The sequence below is a fragment of the Delphinapterus leucas genome, unplaced genomic scaffold, assembly GCF_059928025.1.
Source record: "Delphinapterus leucas isolate spDelLeu-1000000601 "Yukka" unplaced genomic scaffold, BTC_Dleu_Yukka2 spDelLeu_asBTCV2_sq40, whole genome shotgun sequence".
NCBI classification, from domain to species: domain Eukaryota; kingdom Metazoa; phylum Chordata; class Mammalia; order Artiodactyla; family Monodontidae; genus Delphinapterus; species Delphinapterus leucas.
In genome coordinates this window covers 1,013,913-1,037,997 of record NW_028322249.1, presented here as the reverse complement: position 1 = coordinate 1,037,997, position 24,085 = coordinate 1,013,913, and the positions used below count along the sequence as shown (strand labels likewise).

Genomic DNA, 24,085 nt, shown 5'->3' with positions numbered 1-24,085 from the left:
GTTCTCAGCGTATAAGTCTTTTGCCTTCTTGGTGAGGTTTATTCCTAAGTATTTATTTTGGGGGTTGTGATTTTAAAAGGCATTGTTTTTTTACGTTCCCTTTCCGATATTTCATTGTTGCCATAAAGAAATGCCACCAATTTCTGTATGTTAATCTTGTATTCTGCTACCTTGCTGAATTCGTTTATCAGTTGTAGTAGTTTTCATGTAGAGTCTTTAGGGTTCTCTATATATAGAATCATATCATCTGCATCTAATGACAATTTTACCTCTTCCTGAAGGAATTAATCTTGAAGTTCTACTAAGACTTTTGGGATACCTGTTTTAATGAGCCATTACTTCCTGCCTGAGATTGCACTATGCACCAGAGATTCTAGAATTAGCATAATAAAACTAATAATGCAAACAACAGCAACAAATCTTCACAAACCTTCCTTGCAAGGAGGTAAAGTCCACTGGAAAAACAGACAAGTGAAACACACATTCAAAATGGCAGTGATTCTCAAACATTTATGTGCTGAAAAATCATGACAAGCATGATAACCAGGGCAATTACTAGACCCCTTCTCCAGCTGGTCAGGTGTAAGGTCCTGTAACTCTATTTTTGGTGAATGCCTCCAGGAGAGTCTGAGACAGATGTTCTCAGTTGTCAACCTTTAGTGTGCATCAGTGTGCATATCTAACTTTTCTTGGTTGACACTGGGGTCCCCCTTCTCCCTGCCAGCCTGTAGCTCTCACTTCAAGGAGCTCAGCTGGTGGTCCACTCTATTGCAGGCTATTCTACAAGTTCCGGACGCCAAGGGAGATTGTCCTCTTGCTGACCCTTCTTCATGGCCCTCCAACCCAGACTTACTTATCCAAGAGCCATATTTAACTCCTTTCAGCAGCCACTCTTCCAAGAAAAGGAGCAGCAAAAGTCCACAGTTCCCAGGCAGAGACCTGTGAGGAGAAGACTTGAAGGTAGGGGAGGGGCAGAGGGGTGAAGATAGAGGATATTCCCCTTGAACTCCTGCAAGTCATGACTAAAGTAGCTCTTTGTGGCATTGGATTTGCTTTAAACAATTAAAAATCAGACTATTGACTAGCACACAAATATTTATAAAATATACAAATAAAACTATTGATATCTTTGAAGCCCATTTTTAAACAAAAGGAACATTTTTAAATGTGCCAGGATATAAATTATGGGTACCTCAGGATTATTATAACTTTTCTATAACATTTTATTAGATCTTTATGGTGTTTTTAAAAATGTTGGCCACTGATATTTGAAATTTGATAGGTATTTATAAAGTTTCCTCAAAGGATTCTTATGACAGCTAAATTTTTTGACTATTTAGACAGACACTTTTGGCTGGCTACTCGGTAAAGTACCACATGCTGTGATTATTACTTTTTGTGCTTTCCAAGTCAACACCCAGATGCCTGTGAACCTGACCTGCACAGAGTAGTTATTTTGGTTCTTTAAACTTTCATATGGGCAGATGGCCACTCCAGAACAAATCAAAATATAATATTTGGTCTCTGAACTTACTTCTGAATTCAAATCTTTGAATATGAATGCTAACTCAGATTGAATTTTGGGTTTGACTAATTGTTTTGATGTTCTTAGGCAGTTTTCATGAAACATATTTGATCAAATAACTTAATATGGACTTCACTTCTTATTAGTTGTATAATGTCCCTTCTGGTGTGTTAAATGCAATAAAAATTTGAGCATATATACTAATATGTAGCTCCTACCCAGCATATGATGAACAAAATATGTATTAACAAGAGACATCAATCCATTTCTGAGGTTATGCACGTAGTTTACTGTTGAAATGCCGTAAAACTTTAAAATTTGTAATTTCTGGTCAGAGTTTATGAGAAACATGAATATGAGCAAAATAGGTAAATTTAGTGTTTTTTTAACAAGGTAGGTATGGCACGGACTTCAAACTATAACACAGATTTCAAGCAAACAAGGGTAATTACATTGATTTAAGCAGTTCTTTCCCATTTATTCATATATTTTTTTGTCTTAATTCAGACCTAGCTTAATTCACCCCTCCCCTCCCTCCCTCCCTCCCTCCTTTCCTCCCTCTCTCCCTTCCTTCCTTCCTTCCTTCCTTCCTTCCTTCCTTCCTTCCTTCCTTCCTTCCTTCCTTCCATCTTTCCTTCCCTTTCTTCTGTTCTGCCTTTCTTTCTCCTATCTCTTTAAACTGCAGTCCTGAGTAAAATGGATGGTTTCAGATTAACCTAATTAATTACAACTAAATAGCCACTTATGTCATTAACCCAGGATACTTCCCTGGGCTACTCAGATCGAAATGTAGGGTTCATATTTTCAATGGAACAATGTTTGTTAGAAAATATATTTCATATTATAATCTTTATAATGAGAAAAATGCTAATTAAAACCAAAACCATTAGTCACCTGTAAGATTTGAAATATATGAAAAGTTTGATAACACTCTGTTGGTGAGGCTAAGGAGGAAAAAGCAGTCTAATATTTTGTTTTTCAAAATGTAAAATGGGACAACATCCATGGAGAAGATTTTATCAATATCTAACAAAATCATAGCTGTATTTGGCCTTTGATCTATCAATCCCTCTTCCAGGAATCTGTTCCAAAGATCCAAAAAATGACATGTATCAAATGTTCTTCAATGTAACATTATTGGTACTAGTAACAAAATTGAAATCACCCTCAAAATCCAAAATTCTAACACCAAAATCCAACAGTTATATAAACTGCAATATATCTACACAGTGGATTACTATGTACTTGCGCAAAGCAGTTGGGAAGATCTCTACAAAATGGATTAAATGGATTATATATTGTATATTTTGGAGTATAAATTGTTAAGTGATAAAAGGAAGTTGCAGAAAACTGTGTATAGTATGTCACCTTTTGTGTAAGATACCCTCCCTTCCTTCCTTCCTTCTTTCCATCCTTCCTTCCACCCCTTTCTCTCTCTTTCATCTCTGTTTCTTTTCTTTATTATTTCACAGTTTGTGCTTTTTTTTTATATTTGCAAAAATAAATAAGGGAAGGAGAGAAGAAAAACTCATAAAAATTGTTCCCTATAAGGTAACTGTCTCTCCATTCTTAAAAGTGAGACGTTGAAATCGTCTACTATTATTGCACTTCTGTCTATTTTTCTAGTCAATTCTGTCAGTGTTTGTTTTATATATTTAGGTGCTCTGATGTTGCATGAATATATATTTGTAATTGTTATATCTTCCTGGTGATTTGACCTTTTATCATTATATAATGTCCTACTTTGTTTTTGTGATAGTTTTTTGTTCAAATTGACAGTAAATTTTAAGCATAATTAACTGTCATTAGCACAAATTCATGAACTGTATCTTCGCTTTTCTCATTTTTTGAAACCTTATATTTATAATCATAGTTATTTATATTTGATAAATAAAATTATTTATAAAGAATTCAAGTTATAAGTAAATGGAAATGTATCATTCAATTTTTGTTTTCTTGCTAGTGGAGGACATTAAGCAAAACTAAGATTTTTAATTCATAAATATGGTAATAAAATTGAACATGTATTTAAAGTATTGAAATAGTATAACTGAAGAATAAAAGAAACATTATAATAAATGCTTTATTATCATTAATGTTAAATTCTTTTGATTACTGATTTTAATTGAAGATTTTAAAAATACACTAAAAAAATAAAAATACATTATAAATATATTTGCATTATAAATCTATATTTAAAACTTGTAAATGTTGATAGAACTAATTGTCCTGTTGAATAATGGAACAGAGTTCCTCATCTAATTATTTAATTTTTATGATCCTTGTGAAATAACAGTTAACTATTTGAAACGTGCTATTCATTTTTGTATGTGTTTTACAGAAAGAAATTGTATTCTGTCATAGCTTACATTTCTAAATTCAAAAAGGCAAATATTTCAAGACCTTTATTATCTTGATCATTTTGACACATTTAAAAATCATCCAATTTTAACAAAGATGTCCTTACCAGGAAATGGTAAGTTCTACTGACAAGTTAAAACAAATGATCAATTATTATTTTTAATTATATTTGTTGCTGGGAAAAAGAAATTGTAGAAAACTAGTCAGAGAAGAAGGATTATATCCTTTAATTTGTAATAAATTGATTTGTAAAGACGGGTGATGTGATGCCTAGCTGTGAAAATAAGTAACATGACAAGTAAATATTAAAGCCATGGAAGTGATCTAAAAATACCTGGATAATTATTGCAGATTATATAAATGTGGGTTTCTGGGGTAGGATTGGAGGTACCAGCCACTTTCCACTGGAAACAAAGCTTCAGTGACTTATATTCTATTGCCAGAAGAACTGGGGAATTTAAACATAGAAATAGAGTAATTGGATGATTTATTTCATAAGCATACATTTTTAAATGTTGCTGATGACTTTTCTTGAAAGTAAAGCCAGAAGGATTTTAAGATTCTTAACTGTAAATATTAGAAATGATTATTATAATACTTTCCATGATAAAATTATTTGAAACTTACTCTTGTATATTCCCAATGAAAGGTGATTCTTATTTTTTATTGTGGCTAATTTAATGAAATAATATTTTATACAAAACACAATTTTCCTAACTTGGAAATTATAATTAAGAACACATTTGAGTTTTGAGTGTTGTCATTTAGACTGTGGGCATTATCAGGGCACAATAATCCACTTGGTGAAAATTTAGTCTAGTTGAAGGCCAATTATTTTACTTCCTTGTAATTCACATGATATGTCCTTGCAAATAGAAGCAGCCGCTAGCCAAGTAACTAGGGAGAAACGAAGAGCCTTGGGTGGGTGATATTTCAAATTCAACAGTATAAAGCAAAGAAAAATAACACATTTTAACACATAAAAAATGCTAGAAAAAATGTTTACATGCATGATTCTAGTTTGGTAATTGCTTCTATTCTAAATTTTTTCATATCAATTCAACAATAAGCACCTTCGTATCATATAAATCACTATCACTTATAAGTAAGTAGGGTTGTAGTTTTAAAGTATTTGGTTTTATCAAGTAATATATGCTCATTAAAAAAATCACATGTTAAAGAATGTTTTATATTAAATATCAACAGAGTCAGATCACTTCTTCACTTCTAAGTCTACTCTCCAGACAAGTTCTTCACAATTGTTTATATTTTGGTTATTTCCCTTCTCAAACAATATATATTTTCTGAATTTATTAATATCAGATAACATTTATTATTCCCCCAATATCAAATATAAATATTTAACTCACTCAGGTCCTCTTCTCCAACTGTTTTAGTCAATTATGTTATTCTTTTGGTTTTTCTGTCAATTATCTTTAGTATAAACAATGTAATTAAACTCATTTTTCTATAGTCCTTTAATTCAGTTTTCATACTTTATATGACAATTTTAATGCCCTTGTTTCTCTACCCAATATTCTTCACAATCTGCTTTGTGTAAGTTACATTTTTATCATAGCTCTTGGATTTTCATTCCATCCTTAAACATAGCATCTTCTTTCCGTGGCCTGAAGATTGACTCAAAATTGAAAGTAAATAAACAATATTTTCATCATTATGGTTGCAAACATATTGAGCAATAAAATACCAATTATCTTCCCATCTTTAGGAGTTCAAATCCAAATGCCCTTTGGGGGAGAATGTTAGGCTGAAAGGATTTCCTCAGTTGGTAAAAAATCATTTAAAATTATATTTGGAAAATAATTTCCATCCTCAGTTTCTGTCATTTTTGGAGGTTATATTGGCCATTTAAAAATTGCGTGTACTGCTTTTATTCTCAACATTTTTCAGTTCTAAATCATGCTTATCATTATGTTCTACTACCTTTATTTCTAAAAAGTACCTGTAATGATCTCCACTGGAATTTTATTACCTTCTCTGTTGGGTTTTCTCTTTGTTTTTCTTTTATTATAACTTTCTTTTGCTTAATTTACATATTAGTTTCTTTTCTTCTCTTAAGCTCATAATGAAAGATCTTCATAAACTCTGAAGTTAGCAAATAACATTCTGAGTCCTAAGCACTATAGTTTTGATTTTATAGCTTAGGAATTTCTTTAATCTCCTAAAAATGAAATATTTACATATATATAGACAGTATGTGTTCCCCCAGCTGATTGGTAAATAGGACTCTCTTCTATTTAGGTCTGAACTCAAGTGGGGTATTATAGGATGAGAGGCTACACACAGTAATCTCTTTTTTTCACCTGATCATAGCAGTCTGCCTTGCTGTTGATAGCACAAGCACCAAACTGACAAAGGCTTTACTATGAATCAACATTCAGACTATTGATCTTATTTAGGATTTAAATGTTTTATTTAAATTTTTTAAAAAGTTTCATTTTGAAGTAATTGTAGATTCATTAGCAGTAATAAGAAATAATGCAGAGGGGTCTCATGTACTCATTTCCCAGTTTCTCTCAATGGCGACATCTTAGATTATAGTACAATATCACAACCAGAATACTAATTTTTATGTAAGATGTGTGACAAGTCAAGGCCCAGTTTTTTTTAACCTATCAGATTACTCTAGTACCATTGGTTTAAAAGGCTATCTTTTCTCCATTGAATTGTTCCTTTCACTTTTGTCAAAACTCATTTGGGCATATTTGTGAGTTTATTTCTGAATTTTCTGTTCTCTTCTATTGGCCTATGTGTCTATTCCTCCACTCACACCACACAGTCTTGATTACTAAATATAGTATAAGGATGAATTGGGAGATTGGGATTGACATATATACACTATTGATACTACATATAAAATGGATAACTAATGAGAACCTACTGTATAGCACAGGGAACTCTACTCAGTGCTCTGTGGTGACCTAAATGGGAAGGAAATCCAAAAAAGAGAGGATATATGTATACGTATAGCTGATTCACTTTGCTGTACAGTAGAAACTAACAAAATATTGTAAAGTGACTATACTCCAAAATAAATAAATAAAGCAGTAATTTAAAAAAGATAAAGATAAAAAATAAGGCTTAAAATTGGGTAGACTGGCTTCTTCTACTATATTCTTCATTTTCCAAATTCTTTTTGTTCTTCTAGTTCCTTTGTTCTTTTCCATATATATTTTTAAATAATCTGGTCTATACAAAAATTCTTGCTGATGTTTTGATGAGAATAGTTTTAAAGTTATATATCAATTTTGGCATAATTGAAATCCTTACTGTTATGAGCTAAATTGACTCTCCCCAAAATTTATGTGTAGAAGTCTTAACCCCCCAGACTTAACAATATGATAATGTGACTATATTTGGGATATGGTCTTTAAAGAGGTATTTAAATTAAAATGAGGTAATTAAGATGGGCTCTAATCCAACCTGATTTGCAATTAGGACAGACACACATAGAGGAAGACTCTGAAGGTACAGAGAAGAGATGGCCATTTAGGAGAAAAGAAGAGAAGCCTTAGGCAAAATAAAACCCTGCTGACATCTTGATCATGGACTTTAATAAGCCTCCAGGATTGTGAGAAAATATATTTATTTTATTTATGCTACCCAGCCTTTGATATTTTGTTATGATGGCCCTTGCAAAACTAACAGTTACCAAGCTGAAGCTTCCAATCTATAAACACTGAATGTCTTCCATTTATTTAGAACCTCTTTGATTTTTTTCATGAGCATTTTATAGTTTTTGATGACAAGTCTTGTAAATATTTGATTATTTGGATATATTTCTATATTTCATTTTTGAGTGATTATAAAAATCTCACTGCCCATAGTTAATTCCTAGCAAATAGGTTTACAATTAATATTTTATGTTTGTTTTATATCCTGTATCCTTGCTTAACTTATTAATTCTAAAAGGGTATTTTTTGAGTATATGTGTATTCCTAGACTTCAGTTTGTATATAATCATATCATCTGCGAATAGAGACAATTTTATTTCTTTCTTACCTACATATCTGTCTTTTAATTGTTTTTCTTGCCTTACTGAACTTGCTAGAACACCTCATACTATGTGAAATGAGTGCGGTGAGAGTGAATATCCTTGCCTTGTTCCTGATCTTGAGGAGGGAAATAATTCAGTCTTTCATCATTAAGTATAAGTTAACTTTGGGATTTTTGGTTTTGGTTTTCTTTTTGTTTTTGATTTCCATAGGTGCTGTTTATCAAGTGGAAGAAGTTATTCTCTATTCCTATTTTTCTGAGAGCTTTTTGTTCGTTTGTTGTTTTTACAACATGAATGGTTGTGAAATTTGTCAAACCCTTTTTCTGCATTGAATTATATGACCATGCAATTTTTTTTTCTTTAGGATTGGGTAAATTACATTGATAATTCTTGAATATTGAACTGGCTTTACATGCTGAGAATGAATATCAATTGGTAATGGTGTATAATTATTTTTATATATTGCTAATTCTATTTATTAATATTTTGCTAAGGATTTCTACATTTATTTTATGATGGAAATTGGTGTGTAGTTTTCTTTTTGTGTATTGTGTTTTTCTTGTTTTGGTATTACTATAATAATACCGTCATAGCAATAGAAATAAAAATCCAGTATTTTACTTCAAAAACTGTGATCCTCATGAACAAGATCTGTGATTTCTGTCATTAAAGATGGGGGGATAGGGAACTAACAAGCCATTATTTTTAAGTTTAACACTTGTAATTTATTCTCTGGAATCATATGATCATTTACCATATGTGATTGCCAATAGGTGAATTTTACAACTACAGTAAGGGGTGGTGGGGAAGTACAAAGAGATTCTTCGAATACCAGACACAAAACTGAATTTCTGTGTAATTTAGAACAAATTGATTTAACCTAATGGAATTGAAATTTCTATGCTGTAAAATGGGAATTATGATGCCAACTATTAACAGTATTGGGGAAATCAAATGAAATAATATAAGTAACATCTTGTAAGAACATAGATTTTTTAATAAGCTCGGTGAGAAATTAACTGTATCTCTATTCTCTATCTATCATCTATAGAAATAGAAAAAAATAGAAAGATAGATGTGGGCTGGGGATAAACAGGATTTCCACTTCCAACATCCATCATGTCCTTAAAAGAGAATGTAGACTAGGCTTTGGTGGGTTTGACAGGAAAGTCAGAATCCAAGTTGCTCATAAATATTTCACAGGAAGGATATAGATGCTGCTTAAAGTTCTTTCTGAATGGTGTTAGGTGACTTGATTCTGAAAAAGCTTTGAGCTTAGAAAAAATGAGCTTTGCGTATTGACAAGAGTCCTCACATGAGAACAGAGTCAAAATTAACAGACTCTGCAACCCAAAGGAGGCTGGCTGAATATTCCCGCTACCTTTGCTCTGATCATGTGACCATCTCACGCTTCTGTCACTTTCATTAAATAAAAATTAATCTTAACGTATTTGGGCAGGAGTGGGGGTGGGTTGGCATGGGTGTCTACTCTGTCAATTTAAAAAATATCCTTTAGTTCTCATCACCTAATCAGTTGATTTCATCTCCATTTTCTCCCTTTTCTTTCTTTATCACTGCCTAACCTTGTCCCCTAGGAGTTTCAGACCTTGTTATTCATAAATGGCATAACTTCGTGCACCCTTTTCCTTTTTACTCAAAAGTTTTCTTTAAAATCAAAGGATTACCTGGCTGATTATAAAATTCTTGCATCACATATTCTTCCTCTCAGTATATTTTAGAAACTGATCAAACTGTCTCCTTGCATGAATATTACTGTGAAGATGTCGAATCCATCTTGATATCTCACACTAGTAGGGGGCATGATTTTTTCCCCTCCTACTCCTAGGATTCTTTCTTTGTACCTGAATTTTAACATCCTTACCAGAATATGCTTTGATTTGGAATGGTAGGTATGAATGTTAGGTTTCATTATTTCTTGGAAATCTATGAGCCCCTTCAGTCTACACATTCAACTTGTTTTTATTTCAGAAAAATGTTGAAAAAATTATACTTTAGACTCTTTCTATATTTTCATTTGCTTAGTTCTTCTTAAAAATATCAATAATGCATGTTAGATATACCTTTTTAAAGTCTAACATTCCTTCTGTGATCATGTTTACATTCCCCTTTCTCTCTCCCTGCTCCACCTCCCTCCCTCCCTCTCTTTCTTTCTCTCTGAGTCACCCTCATAACTACTTACAAACATCTAACTTTTTCCACCTATAATGGGCATTATTCTCTACACTGGCTTTTCATTTTTTGTCATATTGTGACATTTTGCAACTCAATTCTATATTCTTTGGACATCCTATAAAGTCTCTTTGGAATACTTTTTTCTCATTGTTCAAATTTCACTTATTACTTATAAAGATGATATTATCTATAAATTCTGTGAGAATAATGAGAAGCATTTCTTTCATTCCTTTGTTTTACTGTAACCATCTTTTTATCAGAAGTGACCGTTTACTGATTTAAAGAAAAATGTTTTGCGCATAGAGCACATATCATTTCCTTTCTAAGTATGATCCATCTTTGAATTATTTTTGCTGCTTGCCAGAGATGTTGACAACTATGGTAACTGGGACTATCTGGGGCGTGGATTCAGAGGTGTTGACTCCAAACTTTTCCTCAACAAATTGCTTGGGTGACAGAAAAATCTTCTTTGGTATTCAGCGTACATTTGGCAGATGTGAAAACCATTCAGTATTTAAGGATGGGGAAATTTATAGCTGATCACGGGTGACTAGAGTGATGGAATGGCTAAAGGCGTTAAGGGAAGAGGAGGGTTGTTCTTCATAGATCAAGAAACTGTCACTGCCTTAGGCTACAGCTCATGTGACCATTTTCGCCCCAGAGCTGCTGACAGTATGAGGGGTAAGCTCTCTGTGTCTGCTATGTTAGAAATGTATTTTGCTATTAAGCAAAAACCAGGAGCCCACTCTACCATTGCTGCTAAATTACTCTCAAAGTTGCTGACATTCACTGCTGCCTAAAATCACCTTTAAAAAAACGGCTTTATAAAATATAGGTTAAATATTATAAAATTCACCCATTTCGCGAGCATTTAATTCAATAAATTTTTGTATATTGTAGAGCTGGTCTGCCTTTCTTTGCCTCCACCCCTGCATGCTCTTCTCCTAGAATGGAGGTTCCATGCCAAGAAGACCATGAGCAAGATGCCTTCTTTTGTCGTTATGGTCCTGCTACTGTCACAGCCCCTAGGTGCTGAAAGAAACTGAAATAGCAAAGTAATATTCTGTTTCTTCTTTCTTCCTTCTAAATTCCATCTAGTGCCTCCAATTGGCAGAAACCAAGAGAAATTCAGAAAGCTAGGTTGTCTGAAATATGTGGCTTGCATGTTTATCCCTCAAAAGTACAGAAGAAAGTGCAGAAAGGAAAGTGTAATATTGAGAGCCCATCATATTGAAAGCTAGAGTATCCAGAGCACCCCTCAACTTATAAAATCATGGATTGCCTCCTCTATTCCTGTCTTAGCCCATTCAGGCTGCTATAACAAATTACCGTAGACTGGGTGACTTATAAACAACAGAAACTTATTTCTCACACTTCCGGTGGCTGGGAAATTCAAGATCAGGTGCCAGCAGGTTTGGTGTCATTCATTCATGAGGGATCTGCCCTTATGACCTGATCACCAACCAAAGGCCCCACCTCCAAATGACATCCCACTGTAAATTAAGTTTTAACATATGAATGGGGGCACTAACATTTAGTCTATGGCAATGCTTTTCCTTCTCTCCTCTATTCAGCTCTCAGTGAAGTAACTTTCAGGCTAGGAAAGAAAGTGTACAGATGGTTTTATTTATTTTTATTATTTATTTGTTTTTTATTTGCCAGGTATCTGCTTTTCTGTCGCAAATATCTGGGTCCCAACAGGATATATTCCACAGTACCCAGAGCCTTCCTATAACTCTTGATGTCTTAACTGTCATTTTGTAGAGATTATGCAGAATAAGATACTTAATTTTTTTTTGGAAATGTACAAATATCTTGGAGACTGAGGAAGTTTGTGAAAATAAATATCATGCACTCTTGTTTAGGTTAATATTTCACATTTTTTGGCTAGTATAATTCTATTTGTATATTGAAGGGTTTTTTTTCTATTATATTAAATCTTGAATTTTCTACTATTCTTTTGTTCTTTTAGGCATTTGACAGGGGTCGAAAAGATGAGATTGAAATAAAATGCTTTTATTCCACTGATTTTTAACAGAAAATTTGCATTCTCTACCTCCAGCCTGTCTGAAACCAGTTTCTAATTGTCTCTCAGGAGAAACAATACTGTTCTTTCACCCAGTACTTTTTGTTTGTTGTTGTTGTTCCAAAGTTCATATCATGGGTCTGTCACAGAAGCAAAATTATAAATTGCAAGTCATTAAGGTATGGTGAATGCCCATCTGTGTAAGAACATGTCAAAGAAATGTTTACCCAGTTGGAATATCACTGGCCAATCTACTATCTACTACTGTATATAGTATGTGTATTAATATCCTAGCGCTGCTATAGCAAAATACTACAAGTATATGACTTAAAGCAACAGAAATTTATTTTCTCACAGTTCTGGTGGCTAGAAGTCTGGAATTGATGTGTCAGCAGTGCCAGGCTCCCTCTGGAGACTCTTGGGAAGAATCCTTCATTGCATCTCCCTAACTTCTGATGATCATTGGCAAATACTTGGCGTGCCTTGACTCGAAGTTTCATCCCTCCAACCTCTGTCTCCACCATCATATGGCCCTTTACCCTGCGTGTCTACCTCTCTGTGTCTCTTTCTCCTTATAAGGACACTAGTCATTGGACTTAGGGCCCACCTCAATCCAATATGACCTTACCTTAAGTTGGTTAAATCGCAGAGACCCCGTTTCCAAATAAGGTCACATTCACAGGTGCCTGGGTTCAGGACTTCAATATATCTTTTGGGGGGACACAATTCAGCTCACAACAGTACTAGATATTGTTAGTAGCATGGAGCTGGAAGATCTGGTAGATTTTTAGACCAATGGCAGCCAACATATAGTATATTGATATTTATATCAAACTGACTAAAATTACCTTAAAATTTCCAAAAATGAATAAATCTTCAACTTTGAAACTACTCACCTGCTTATTCCATTTTCTATTCAAAATAAATACACAAAGTATGATGTGTGTGTGTGTGTGCACGTGCTATATGTATCTACATGGATTTATGTGTAGGACTTTTCAGAATCCTCATTTCTAATTTACAATTGTAAAACTGAATTCTGAAGCTTAGACTAGACAGAAATCAGGGCTTCACGTTGAGGTGGTAAAGTTACACATACATCAATTCTGATAACTAAATTATTCAACCAATTACTTTTTTTTCTTTTTTAAATTGAGATACTATTGACATATAACACTGTGTAATTTTAAGGTGTACAATGTGTTGATTTGATGCATTTATATATTGCAATATGATTACCACCATAGTGTTAACTAATACCTTTAATGTGTCATGTAATTATCACTTCTTTCTTTGTGATGAGAAGAATGAAGATCTAGTCTCTTGGTAAATTTGAAGTTCATAATACAGTATTGGTGACTATAATTACTATGCTCTACATTAGAACTTCAGGATTTATTTATCTACTAGTTTTAAGTTTGTATCCTTAAATAACATCTCCCCAATCCCCCAACCTTCAGCCCCTGGTAATCACTATTCTACTCTCTGTTTTTACAAGTTTATCTTTGTTAGAATCCACAAATAAGTAATATCATACAGCATTTAATCTTCCTCTGTCTGACTTAGCTCATTTAGCATAATAAATCAGGGTCCATCCATGTTGTTGTAAATGGCAGAATTTCATTTTTTTTCATGGCTGAATTATATATATATATTATAATATTAATTATAATATAATATAAATATATATATATACATACATATATATTTTACATCTTATTTATTCATCCATTGATGGACACTTAAGTTTTTTCATATCTTGGTTATTCTGAGTAAAGTTGCAATAATGACAGAAGTGCTGATACCTCTTTGATACCTTATTTTGCTGGGAAAAGAATACTCTCTTCGACAAATGGTGTCTGGAAAACTGGATAACCACATGGAGAAAAATGAAATTGTACCTCTATCTTATACTCCTCATAAAAATTAACTCAAAATGGATTAAACACTTCAGCATATGACCTGACTATAAAACGTCTGGAAGAAAACATGTAGGGAAAGCTCCTTAACATTGATCTTGGCAATGATTTTTTGGATTTGACACCAAAAACACAAGCAACAAAAGCAGAAATCAACAAGTGGGACTATATCAAACTAAAAAGCTTCTTCACAGCTAAAGAAACAATCAACAAAATGAAAAGGCTACCTACAGAATGGGAGAACATTTTTTGCAAACCATATACAGAGTAAAGGGTTAATGTCCAGAATATCTAAGGAACTCATACAACTCAATACAAAATACTCCAACTAAAAAATGGGTAGAAGAACTAAGTAGACATTTTCCTAAGAAGACACCCAAGTGGCCAACAGGTACATGAAAAGATGCTCAACATTCAATCTGGAACAATTCTTGAGTGTACAAATCCTTCACCTCCTTGAACAAACCTATTACCAAGTATTTTATTCTTTTTAATGCAATTGTAAATGAGATCGTTTTCTTAATTTCTCTTTCTGATAGGTATTATTAGTGTATAGAAACACAACTGACCTTTGTATATTGATTTTGTATCTTGCAACTTTACTGAAACTGTTTATTAGTTATAACAGTCTTTTGGTGAAGTCTATTATAAATATTATATCATCTGCAAGCAGAGACAATTTAAATTATTATTTTCTGATTTGAATGCTTTTTATTTCTTTTTCTTGACTAATTGCTCTGACTAGGACTGCCAGTACTGTGTTAAATAATAGTGAGAACAGGCATTCTTGTCATGTTCCTGATCTTAGAGCAATAGCTTTCGGCTTTTCATCACTGATTGTGATGTTAGCGGTGGGCTTGTTATAGGGCCTTTATTATGTTGAGATAAATTTCTTCTATATCCACTTTGTTAAGAGTTTTTTATTAGGAAAAGATGTTGAATTTGTCAAATGCTTTTTCTGCATCTATTAAGATAATCACAGGATTTTATCCTTTATTTTGTAATGTGGTGAATCACATTGATTAATTTGCAAGTGTTGACCCGTCCTTGCATCCCAGAAGCAAAGCCCACTTGATCATGGTGTATGATCCTTTTAATGTACTGTTGAATTTGATTTACTAATATTTTATTGGGTAATTTTGCATTTATGTTCATCACATATATTGACCTGTAATTTAATTTTTTTGTATATCCTTGTCTGGCTTTGGTATCAGGTAATGATGGCCTTGTAAGATGAATTTCAAAGTGTTCTTTCCTCATCTATGTTTTGGAGAAGTTTGAGAGGGAATGGTATGACTTCTTATAATATCTGGTAGAATTCACCAGTGAAACCATCTGGTCCTATAACCAAAGATAGGAAATCTGAGAGGAATGAAATATTATGATAAAACATCATAGCCTAATTGAAGTTGGGGGACAAAGTCTTGGTTGCTGTGACAGTAAATTACTCTTAGTTTGAGTAAGAGCTTCTCACATACCACTATGTTCTATTTAAACATGACTAGGATTTCGGGTGATCCTATGACCAGAGCTACTCATCATCAACTGGGCATAATCATATCATTAAGCCATAAAGTCACAGCAGAAGTTGACTATATAATGAAAATGATACATTCAGGATTAGGCCAAACAGTTTGAATTTGACTTCCTATCTTCTAACTGTATTTTTTTTTTCTTTTCTGTCATTATCCAAGATAATTTTCTTTCTCATGAGTAGTCCTAAATGGTTTCTTTACAAATCTGTCATGGTAGTTTTGATATTAATTTGGGGGATGGAAATAGCAATAATAATAAATGTATGTAGGGCATTCCAGTGACTTCTGGAGAGACATGTTCTCCTGATCTGAAAGGCAACAGGAAAAGGAGAGAGAGGGCACAGCCTCTGAATGTTTTTATGCCTTTGCAGAAATGCGGTTACCATAGAAATTCAATGCAGAGTCATGTTAAGGGGTTAAAATATACAAGCAACCCATCTTAAACATACTACATAAGGAAAAATCTGAATTTTGTTACATCTAGTGTAACACATTTAAATTAACATTACTATCAAACACTCAGTAATTTGGCATTGTAAATCTCTTAAAAACAATTATCATCAACTTCAAACAAATAAGTCTCTCACAGCTTAAAAACAAACAAACAAACAAAAAATGGGGCCTCACGTTAAGATTCAATGTGACTTTTTTCAATTTTGAAAAACTTATGAGTTTAATAGGAGTTAAGAAGAGGAAGGACAGGGGAGAGATTGCTAAAGGATTTCTTCCTGGGGTGATGCAAATATTCCAAAATGAGATAGTGGCGATGCTTGCAGAACTCTGTGAATATACCAAACAATGAACACTTAAGCACTAATGCTAAACATTGCACACTTTAAAGTGGTAAAATGTATGGTAAGTAAACTATATTTCCATAAAGCTGTTACTTTGAGAAAAAACAACTTATAATAGGCAGTCTCTTCCTGGGCGCTGGCATTGTATATAAAGATCGTATATTACCTAGTTCCTGAAATGTGACCACTTTTCTCTCTAATCAAACTCAGGAGTATATTTTTTCTCTTTGAGTAAAATTAAAACAAAATTTTAAAAAGTAAATGATTCAAAACACAATTTAATTTATACCAGAACATGAATTTTATTAATTTGTAATTAATTTAAAAAACTGATTAAGACTGTAACTCTTAAATTTTTACCTATATTTACTTATTCTGTTTCCTTATCCATAAAATGGGGGCATTTATCATATAATAAAAAAAATGGAAAGCAATTAGAACTTTTCCTAGTGCCTAGAAGGTGCTTTGTAAATATTTATTATTATTAATAAGTAATGCACAGGCCATATTCACTTCTCCAATAGAATATTTTTATACTTTACCAAATAAATGTCTTATTTTCCAGTAAGTATTATTTTTTCCTCAATTTTTTTCACAAGCTGTCCACTCGAGAACACAAGAATTTTAAACACCAATCTTCAGCTCAATTAGTTTATAAAGTAGGTGTGAAGTCACAAAACTTCAAGATATTGTTTATTTTTTTCAGAAGTCACAGGTCTTTTCAAGAATTAGGAGGTTCCCATCACATATGAAAACAAAGTAACATTGTTAAAAGAATACCATTCAACTGGCATAAACATTGAAACATTCTTCAGTTTTATAATTTAGTGAATTCTAAGCTCCTATTTACCATTTCCACACGTAAAATCTTGATATTAATCCAATTCCTCATGCTCAGTTCAGTAATGATTATGCATTCTCATTATGAAATTTGGAACTTACCCAGTTGCACCTGTGAGTGGATGGATGCAGCAACCCCAGCCAGACAGAGGGGTGATTACCAAGGTCTCAGTCCCTTTAGAAATTTAAGTTTGGGCCACAACAGGGCCAGATTCATGGGCATTTGACCTGGGCAGTCCCACAGGTCAAATGAAGGGCCCCATACTTAAAAGAACCTCATGCTTGGTCTATTGCTCTGCTGTCACTGTTTTGAAATTCTTAGTAATTTTTGAACAAGGAGTCCTACATTTCATTTTGCACTGAACACAGAAAATTATATAGCTAATCCTGGGTCATAAAGCCAGGTAAGCTACCAAATCCTGTGGTAATAATTAAGGGTAGGAGGAAGTTAGTATAGGTGTTTGAGGAGGGAGAGGATGAGTATTAATGGTACCCTGAACCTACCTGCAGCAATGGTGTCTGTACCTCTTCTCACTAACCTCTCATAAGTTTCTCCTCAGAAACACGGACAAGAACTACGGAGGAGGGACTTCCCTGGTGGCACAGTGGTTAAGAAGCTGCCAGCCAATGCAGGGTAAACGGGTTTGAGCCCTGGTCCGGAAAGATCCCACGTGCCGCGGAGCAACTAAGCCCGTGTGCCACAACTACTGAGCCTGCACTCTAGAGCCCGTGAGCGACAGCTACTGAGCCCTCATGCCTCAACTACTGAAGTCCGTGTGCCTAGAGTCTGTGCTCCACAACGAGAAGCCACTGCAATGAGAAGCCCGCTCATCACAATGAAGAGCAGCCCCCAGTCGCCGCATCTAGAGAAAACCTGCACACAGCAAAAAAGACTGGACACGGCCAAAAATTAAAAAAAAATTAAAAAAATGATTCTGGTTCAAAAGAAAAATGCATATACAAAGCTTAAAAAGAAAATGATGAAGGAGCTGTTTTCCAAACCTCATGCACAGAGAAGAGAATCTGTATGAAGCAAGGGATGGATGGGAGGTGTCTTGCTTACATCTCTATTCAAGGAAGACTTCTGCAGGAAGGATAGCTGGTTGACAGCCTCCAGCTGCCCCAAGATTGGCCAATGTGTTCTTGCCAGACTGCTTCCCCAGTGACTAAGCACTATGACATACTAGAATCACTATATTCCTGCCCACCCCTAGATTCCTAGAATCCCTGTAATGGTAGACTTTGCTTAGGGAGTCTGATTACCTAGTCAGTTAGCTAGCATCCTCTCTCTCTCTTTCAAATATATATATAATCGCTATTGGGATCATGGGTAAATTTTTGTTTCTTTCACCCTGCTTTGCTTATGTGTATATTTTTTTTCTGCAAATACATGTGCTACTTCAAGGACTTATAATATTGTTGGAAATCATCAAGAATAACACATTTTGTGATCTGTTTGAAAGGAATAAATGATTTCACCCACCTACATTTACTGACTACTCATGAAATGTAAAGCTTCACCTTACTTTACCGTATCATCAGAAAAATGATTCCAGTTTTGGTACAAAAGGATACTTCCAAGTATCCTTTCTGCAAGGTTGTAGAAAAGCAGCCTCATGTATATTACATGATAGCTTTTACATGAATTACTGCTGCTGCAAATCAATGGGCAATGTATGTGGACAAATACTCAATGTTTTAATGTTTTTTTAAGTATAGGTTGCACTTTTGCATTTCATGGTGCCTTTTAGAATTAACTATATCTTTTTTATTTTTTCTTTAATGTCACAAACTATGTTTTGAAATATTCAAACACATGAGAAAAAGGCTTATTGAAGTAAATATTCTGCAATTAGTATTTCTCATGCCACTTATACCATGATTACATGAAATGTAAAATCACTGCTTTTGAGTATTAGGAAAAAAATAGAAGGAATCATAATTATAGGCAAGTTTTATTAGGAAATGTTTAGGTTAACTCTGAAATTCAAGTATAAATAAGATTTTTTTAAATCTCAGTTTATAGTTATCACAAGTATGTGTGATAAGTTAAGTTTTGCTAACCAGTAAATTGGGGTGGTCCTTGAATCTTCCTTTGGCAGTTCCTCCCCTTCATTTCAGATCAATCAGAAAGTCTTACAGACTCTACGTCCTAAACCTATCTTGAAGCCCTCTCCTCCACCCTATTTCTGCTGGCATTGGGCTCATGCTCATTTTTTCTTCATTTGAGTGCTCACATTCTGGCCTCCCTTCTGACTCTCCACATTGTTGCCAGTGTGATTGTTCTGAAATGGAAATATGGTCATTCCTCTGCAATTCACATCTGTCATTGAGTTCCCAGAGCCTAGCTTGAAGTCAAATAATTGTTGGCAATATATTTGAGAACTTTTTTGATCTTACTCCTGCTTGCTTCTCAGACTCATCCCTGTCTGCCTACAAGACCTCTCTGCTCTGGCTCTGAATTCCCTGTCATCATTCAAAAGTTCCATGAGTTTTCACAGCCCTGCAAGTTGCATCTTCCGTTGCCACTGCCTGGAATATATTCCCCTCAGCCCAATCCTGAAAAATATAACTCATTTCTCTTTTTTCACCTATATTTTTTCTTAAGTTCATGATTAACATTGCCATTTTAAAAAACCTCAATGCAAAGAATTTAATTTGCACACCATAAAATAATTTAATATTTCTGTATAAAATATTCTTTTATTTCCCATTTCAGAATAACTAAACCATAATATCACATGACAGTTTTTCTCAGCTATTTCACTGATTTTCCCCCAGCAGATAAACAACTTACCTTGAGTTAAACACTTTCTCCTCTGCCCTTTGCTGCATGCCGAATAAAGCTCTAATAAACATCTTCAGGTATTGCATGTGGCAAACATTCTAACATGTCCAGGAAATTCTTAAAGCCAGAGACTCTCTTTGCTCGTTTCCATTCCCTAAATGTCTTGGATACTTGCTACATGGCAAGTACTCATGTAATATTTGTTTAGAGAATGAAAGATAGCAAATAATTGAGAATAAAACTTGATTTTTTAGTGTTATTTTGAAATTTTTTATCAAAATGACAGAACATAGCTATTCAGTTATACATTTATCCTTGGTCATGTTCTTGCTTAAATAGTGTAACTATTAACATACAGTTCACTCCAACAGCATTTTTATTTTCCTACGTATTAGGTATTTTGTTGTTTGCTTGGGAAACTCAGATAAATACAACGCTGACTCTCTATTCAATGTTTTCTTATTATAAGTGAGTGATGAAATAATAGTTGGTACTATTCACTGTACTCTGTGCCACCTACTATTTAATCACCTAATAAGATACTTCGAGGTGAAATTTAATCATCAGCAGTCTTATTTTGTGTATGTGTGTAAAATAATTTAAATGCATTCAAAATATGCATTGTGTTGTGGCAATGTAGGTAAATTTATGTATAAAAATCATTGGATATAATGGTTATTCAATTAATATTTTGGATTGATTGAATATATCACTAACATGAATGAGTAATTCATACTACTATAATCCTTTCATTTCAGTTGAGCTCTCTATATTTTTTTCTTTTCTGAAGAGAATGGCACTTCAGTATAATCACAAAAAGAGTGAATAGATGGGATTGCATAGTCTCAATCAACCTACTTTTTACATGCAAAAAATTTAAAAACACATAATTATAAATTTCCTATATTTCACAGTAAACATTATTGTTCAAATCTTAGAGTTACAACAATATAAAATGTTAGTAAAATCAATGTTTTGTTGAAATTATAGTAATTCATGTAAGATTTTTTAGAAACTGACACTAGTGGAAACTCTGAAGGAGTGTAGTTTTTTGGCATTTATTTTTCAAACTTCCAATTGGAAGCTCAATCACAAAGGACCATCCACAGAGCCACACACTATCTACCCTGATTGCATCTCATGATCCTTACTTCCCTGCCTCCACTAAAACACTGAGTTCTTAGTAGTAATTTTTCAGGGTTTTGATCTCTGATCTGTGCCTTATAATTTGATGAAAGTAATTTTTGAAAGGTTAATATGTCAAGACATTTTTTGCAAATGTTCTAAACAGGTTCTCTTGTATTACTATGATTATTAGTTTCATAATGTTGCCATAACAAATTGCCACAAATTCAGAGACTTAACACAGGCATTATCTCACAGTGCCTTCACAGTCTGAAGTCTAGCTTCCTTGGGTCTCAGAAGGCTAAAATCAAGGTGTCTACATGGCTGTGTTCCTTTCTTGATGCTTTAAGGCAGAATCCACATCCTGGCTTGTGTGAGTGATTGGCAGGATTCACTTCCTTGTGGTTGTAGGGCTAAGGTCCCTGTTTTCTTGCTGGTATTGCCGGTTGGCTAGACATCAGGGATCTTTCTCAGCTTCTAGAGGCTGCTAGCCTTCCTTGGCTCCTGGCCCCATTCCTCCATCTTCAAACCAACAAGAGTGGGTCAAGTCCCTTTCATGCCTCAAGTCACTCAAGCTTCATCTCTTTGACTGATGATTCTGTCTTCCTCTTTAGCTTTTAAGGGCTCATATGATTACATTAGGTCCACTCAGGTAATCCAGGATAACCTTCCTAATAGAAAGCAACTGATTAGTAACCTTAATTCCATGTGAAAGACTCTTCTCAGCAGTATCTGTATCAGTGCTTTACTGAACAGCTAGGAAACAAAAAATCTTGGGGAGATATTTTTACAGTTCTGTCAACCACTTCATGTAATGATTTTTTTTTTCCTTCTGGAAAGCATATTGAATAAGTTAACTAAGTAAATATTGAGCATTTTTTTAGCACTTTATCCTATGATGGTTTTCTTTTTCAAAGAAAGAGTACAAACAAGGGAGAAAAACATAAAAGAACATTCTTCATTCTAAGTCTCTCTCTCTCTCTCTCTCTCTCATTCTCTCTCATCCTCCTCTTCTCTCTTAGTTGTTTTGTTGCTGTTATAAGTTTTTCTTAAACATGCAGCTTCTGACCAATGCCATTGAAGGCCCAGGTACATTCTATCTTCCTGCTTCGCCATTTTTAGCATGTGGATTCCATTCTCCCATTCATAGTATGGTTGATAATCTTCTAACAACCTGCCATTATTCCAAGCATAAAGAAGAAGAAAGGGTGGAAAAAACATAAAGTGCCTAAGGGCAAAAGCATAACTGCCTGCCTATGGAGCCTCACCATTCTTCAAAACATTCCCAAAAGCTCAACTCAGTGACTTGTTTCCATCTAATTGTTGGAACCATGCTACATTGCTTTCCTTAGATGAAAGAAGACTAGGAAAACAGTGGGGCTGAATAGACTGGGTTGATGAACACCATTGTATCTGACACACTATCATCAGACAGAAGATAGCATGGTTTATATTTGAATATTTCTTGTCTAACATTGAACAGAGAAAATAAGGAAATTTGTGCTCATCTGACCAAACTGAGCCTTGGTGTCCTGAAATTAATTTTATGTGGATTGAAGAAATCAATAATCACTAAATTTCAGAATGGAATTTCAATTTTCATTTAGTAAATCCTAAACCGTATGTAATATTTGTTTAAATTGTTAATCTTTCTCAAAAACTATTGAAGTTTTTAATGTTAACTTTATGGGATTAAGCCAAAGATATCAAGAGTGTTAGAAATTCCATGCCCTATATATTGTGACGTGTGGAATGGTATGAATATATGATCTTTTGTCTTATCACAAATTATAATAAATAAGCTTTTAACTTGACTATCTGTTAAGTTCTGTAGCTTTTCTAAAATTAGGATTAAGTTAAATTTGAGCTAATATATTCTAATCCATGTAAAATTTACATATCTGGCTTTGTGACTTTTTGTGACTATCCTTCAAATCAGCATTTCTATAGCAGAGCCTATCTACCAGAAACAACAAAATTTAAGGCATGTTATTTTGTACTTTCAGTGATCTTAGTCCTTGCACTTAAAAAAACTCCATATCAATATACGTTAATGGGAAGACTTTGTAATGTAACAAAATAATCAACAATTTTTTTTACTTCACTGTTCTCTTGTCTGGGTGGCATAGTGTAGATGATGGGTAATAAAAAAAAAATGAGATTCAAAGCAATTATTTTCCAAACTGCTGGCATTGAAAAAACTGTAGTCATTTGGAAACATTTAGGGCTCTGAGCCAAATGAACTTACTATTATATAAAATGCAAGAGTCAAAATACATAACAGTAATCCCTGAATGTCAAGGGCAAATCACTTAGCTATAATAATTTTAAGTCCTTGAGCATTTATTATAAAGCATACTGACAATGTGAATATACACCTGGCTATATATCTCCCAATAACACATTGATTTTCAGCTATTTCAATAATGGAATAGATCTCAGCATAGGACTGTTCTATGATAGAAGCAATCATTCTAAGTAAGGTATGTATTTAAGGTTATGTCAAGTTGTGAGAAACTTACTAAGTACTTCTGTTTAAAAAGTTCCCTGTTTAATATGTTAAAACTTTGTTTACAATATTCCAAGGGTATTTTATTCCAAAGGTCTTTCATCATAAAATATTTTCAGTGTAACATTTACTATTATGTGACAATTCAAGCAGGTAATACATACTTAAGAATTTACAGTTTGTCAGAGTCAGATGTGAAGTTGTCTTTCTTAGAAAGTGACATCTAAGAGAAGACTAATGTTCCAAATACTACAATAGTACTGCTATATACAGAAAAAAACACGTTCTTAAAACAACACAAAACAAAACAGAATTGGTAGGATGCTAGAAGAGCAGACACTTGAAGAAGGATGATTGCAGGCTGGCAATGCCATGTGAAACAACACTGCACTGAAGAAACTGGAGGAGTCTGCATGCCCTGAAGGACTCTTTCATGAACCCCATTGGCCTCT

The 24,085-nt window shown here is 33.7% G+C and overlaps 1 protein-coding gene across 20 annotated transcripts in view; it reads left to right on the top strand.

The window, feature by feature from the left end:
- LOC149743946 (uncharacterized) overlaps positions 1-24,085 on the top strand; it is a 122,112-nt gene that overhangs the window by 13,587 nt on the left and 84,440 nt on the right. For 4 of the 20 annotated variants that reach the window (XR_016391626.1, XR_016391625.1, XM_089905935.1 and 1 more), the window contains one exon: positions 775-17,050. The exons of 2 other annotated variants lie outside the window; for them this stretch is intronic. Coding sequence is in view for 7 of the 18 variants with exons in the window: in XM_089905946.1 (XP_089762072.1) it covers positions 775-874 (100 nt within the window). In the remaining 11 variants the exon portion in view is untranslated. Of the gene's footprint in view, positions 1-774; positions 17,051-17,760; positions 22,939-24,085 lie in introns of those variants that run through there. 14 more of the 20 variants (XM_089905938.1, XM_089905948.1, XM_089905940.1 and 11 more) reach the window with 8 other exon arrangements.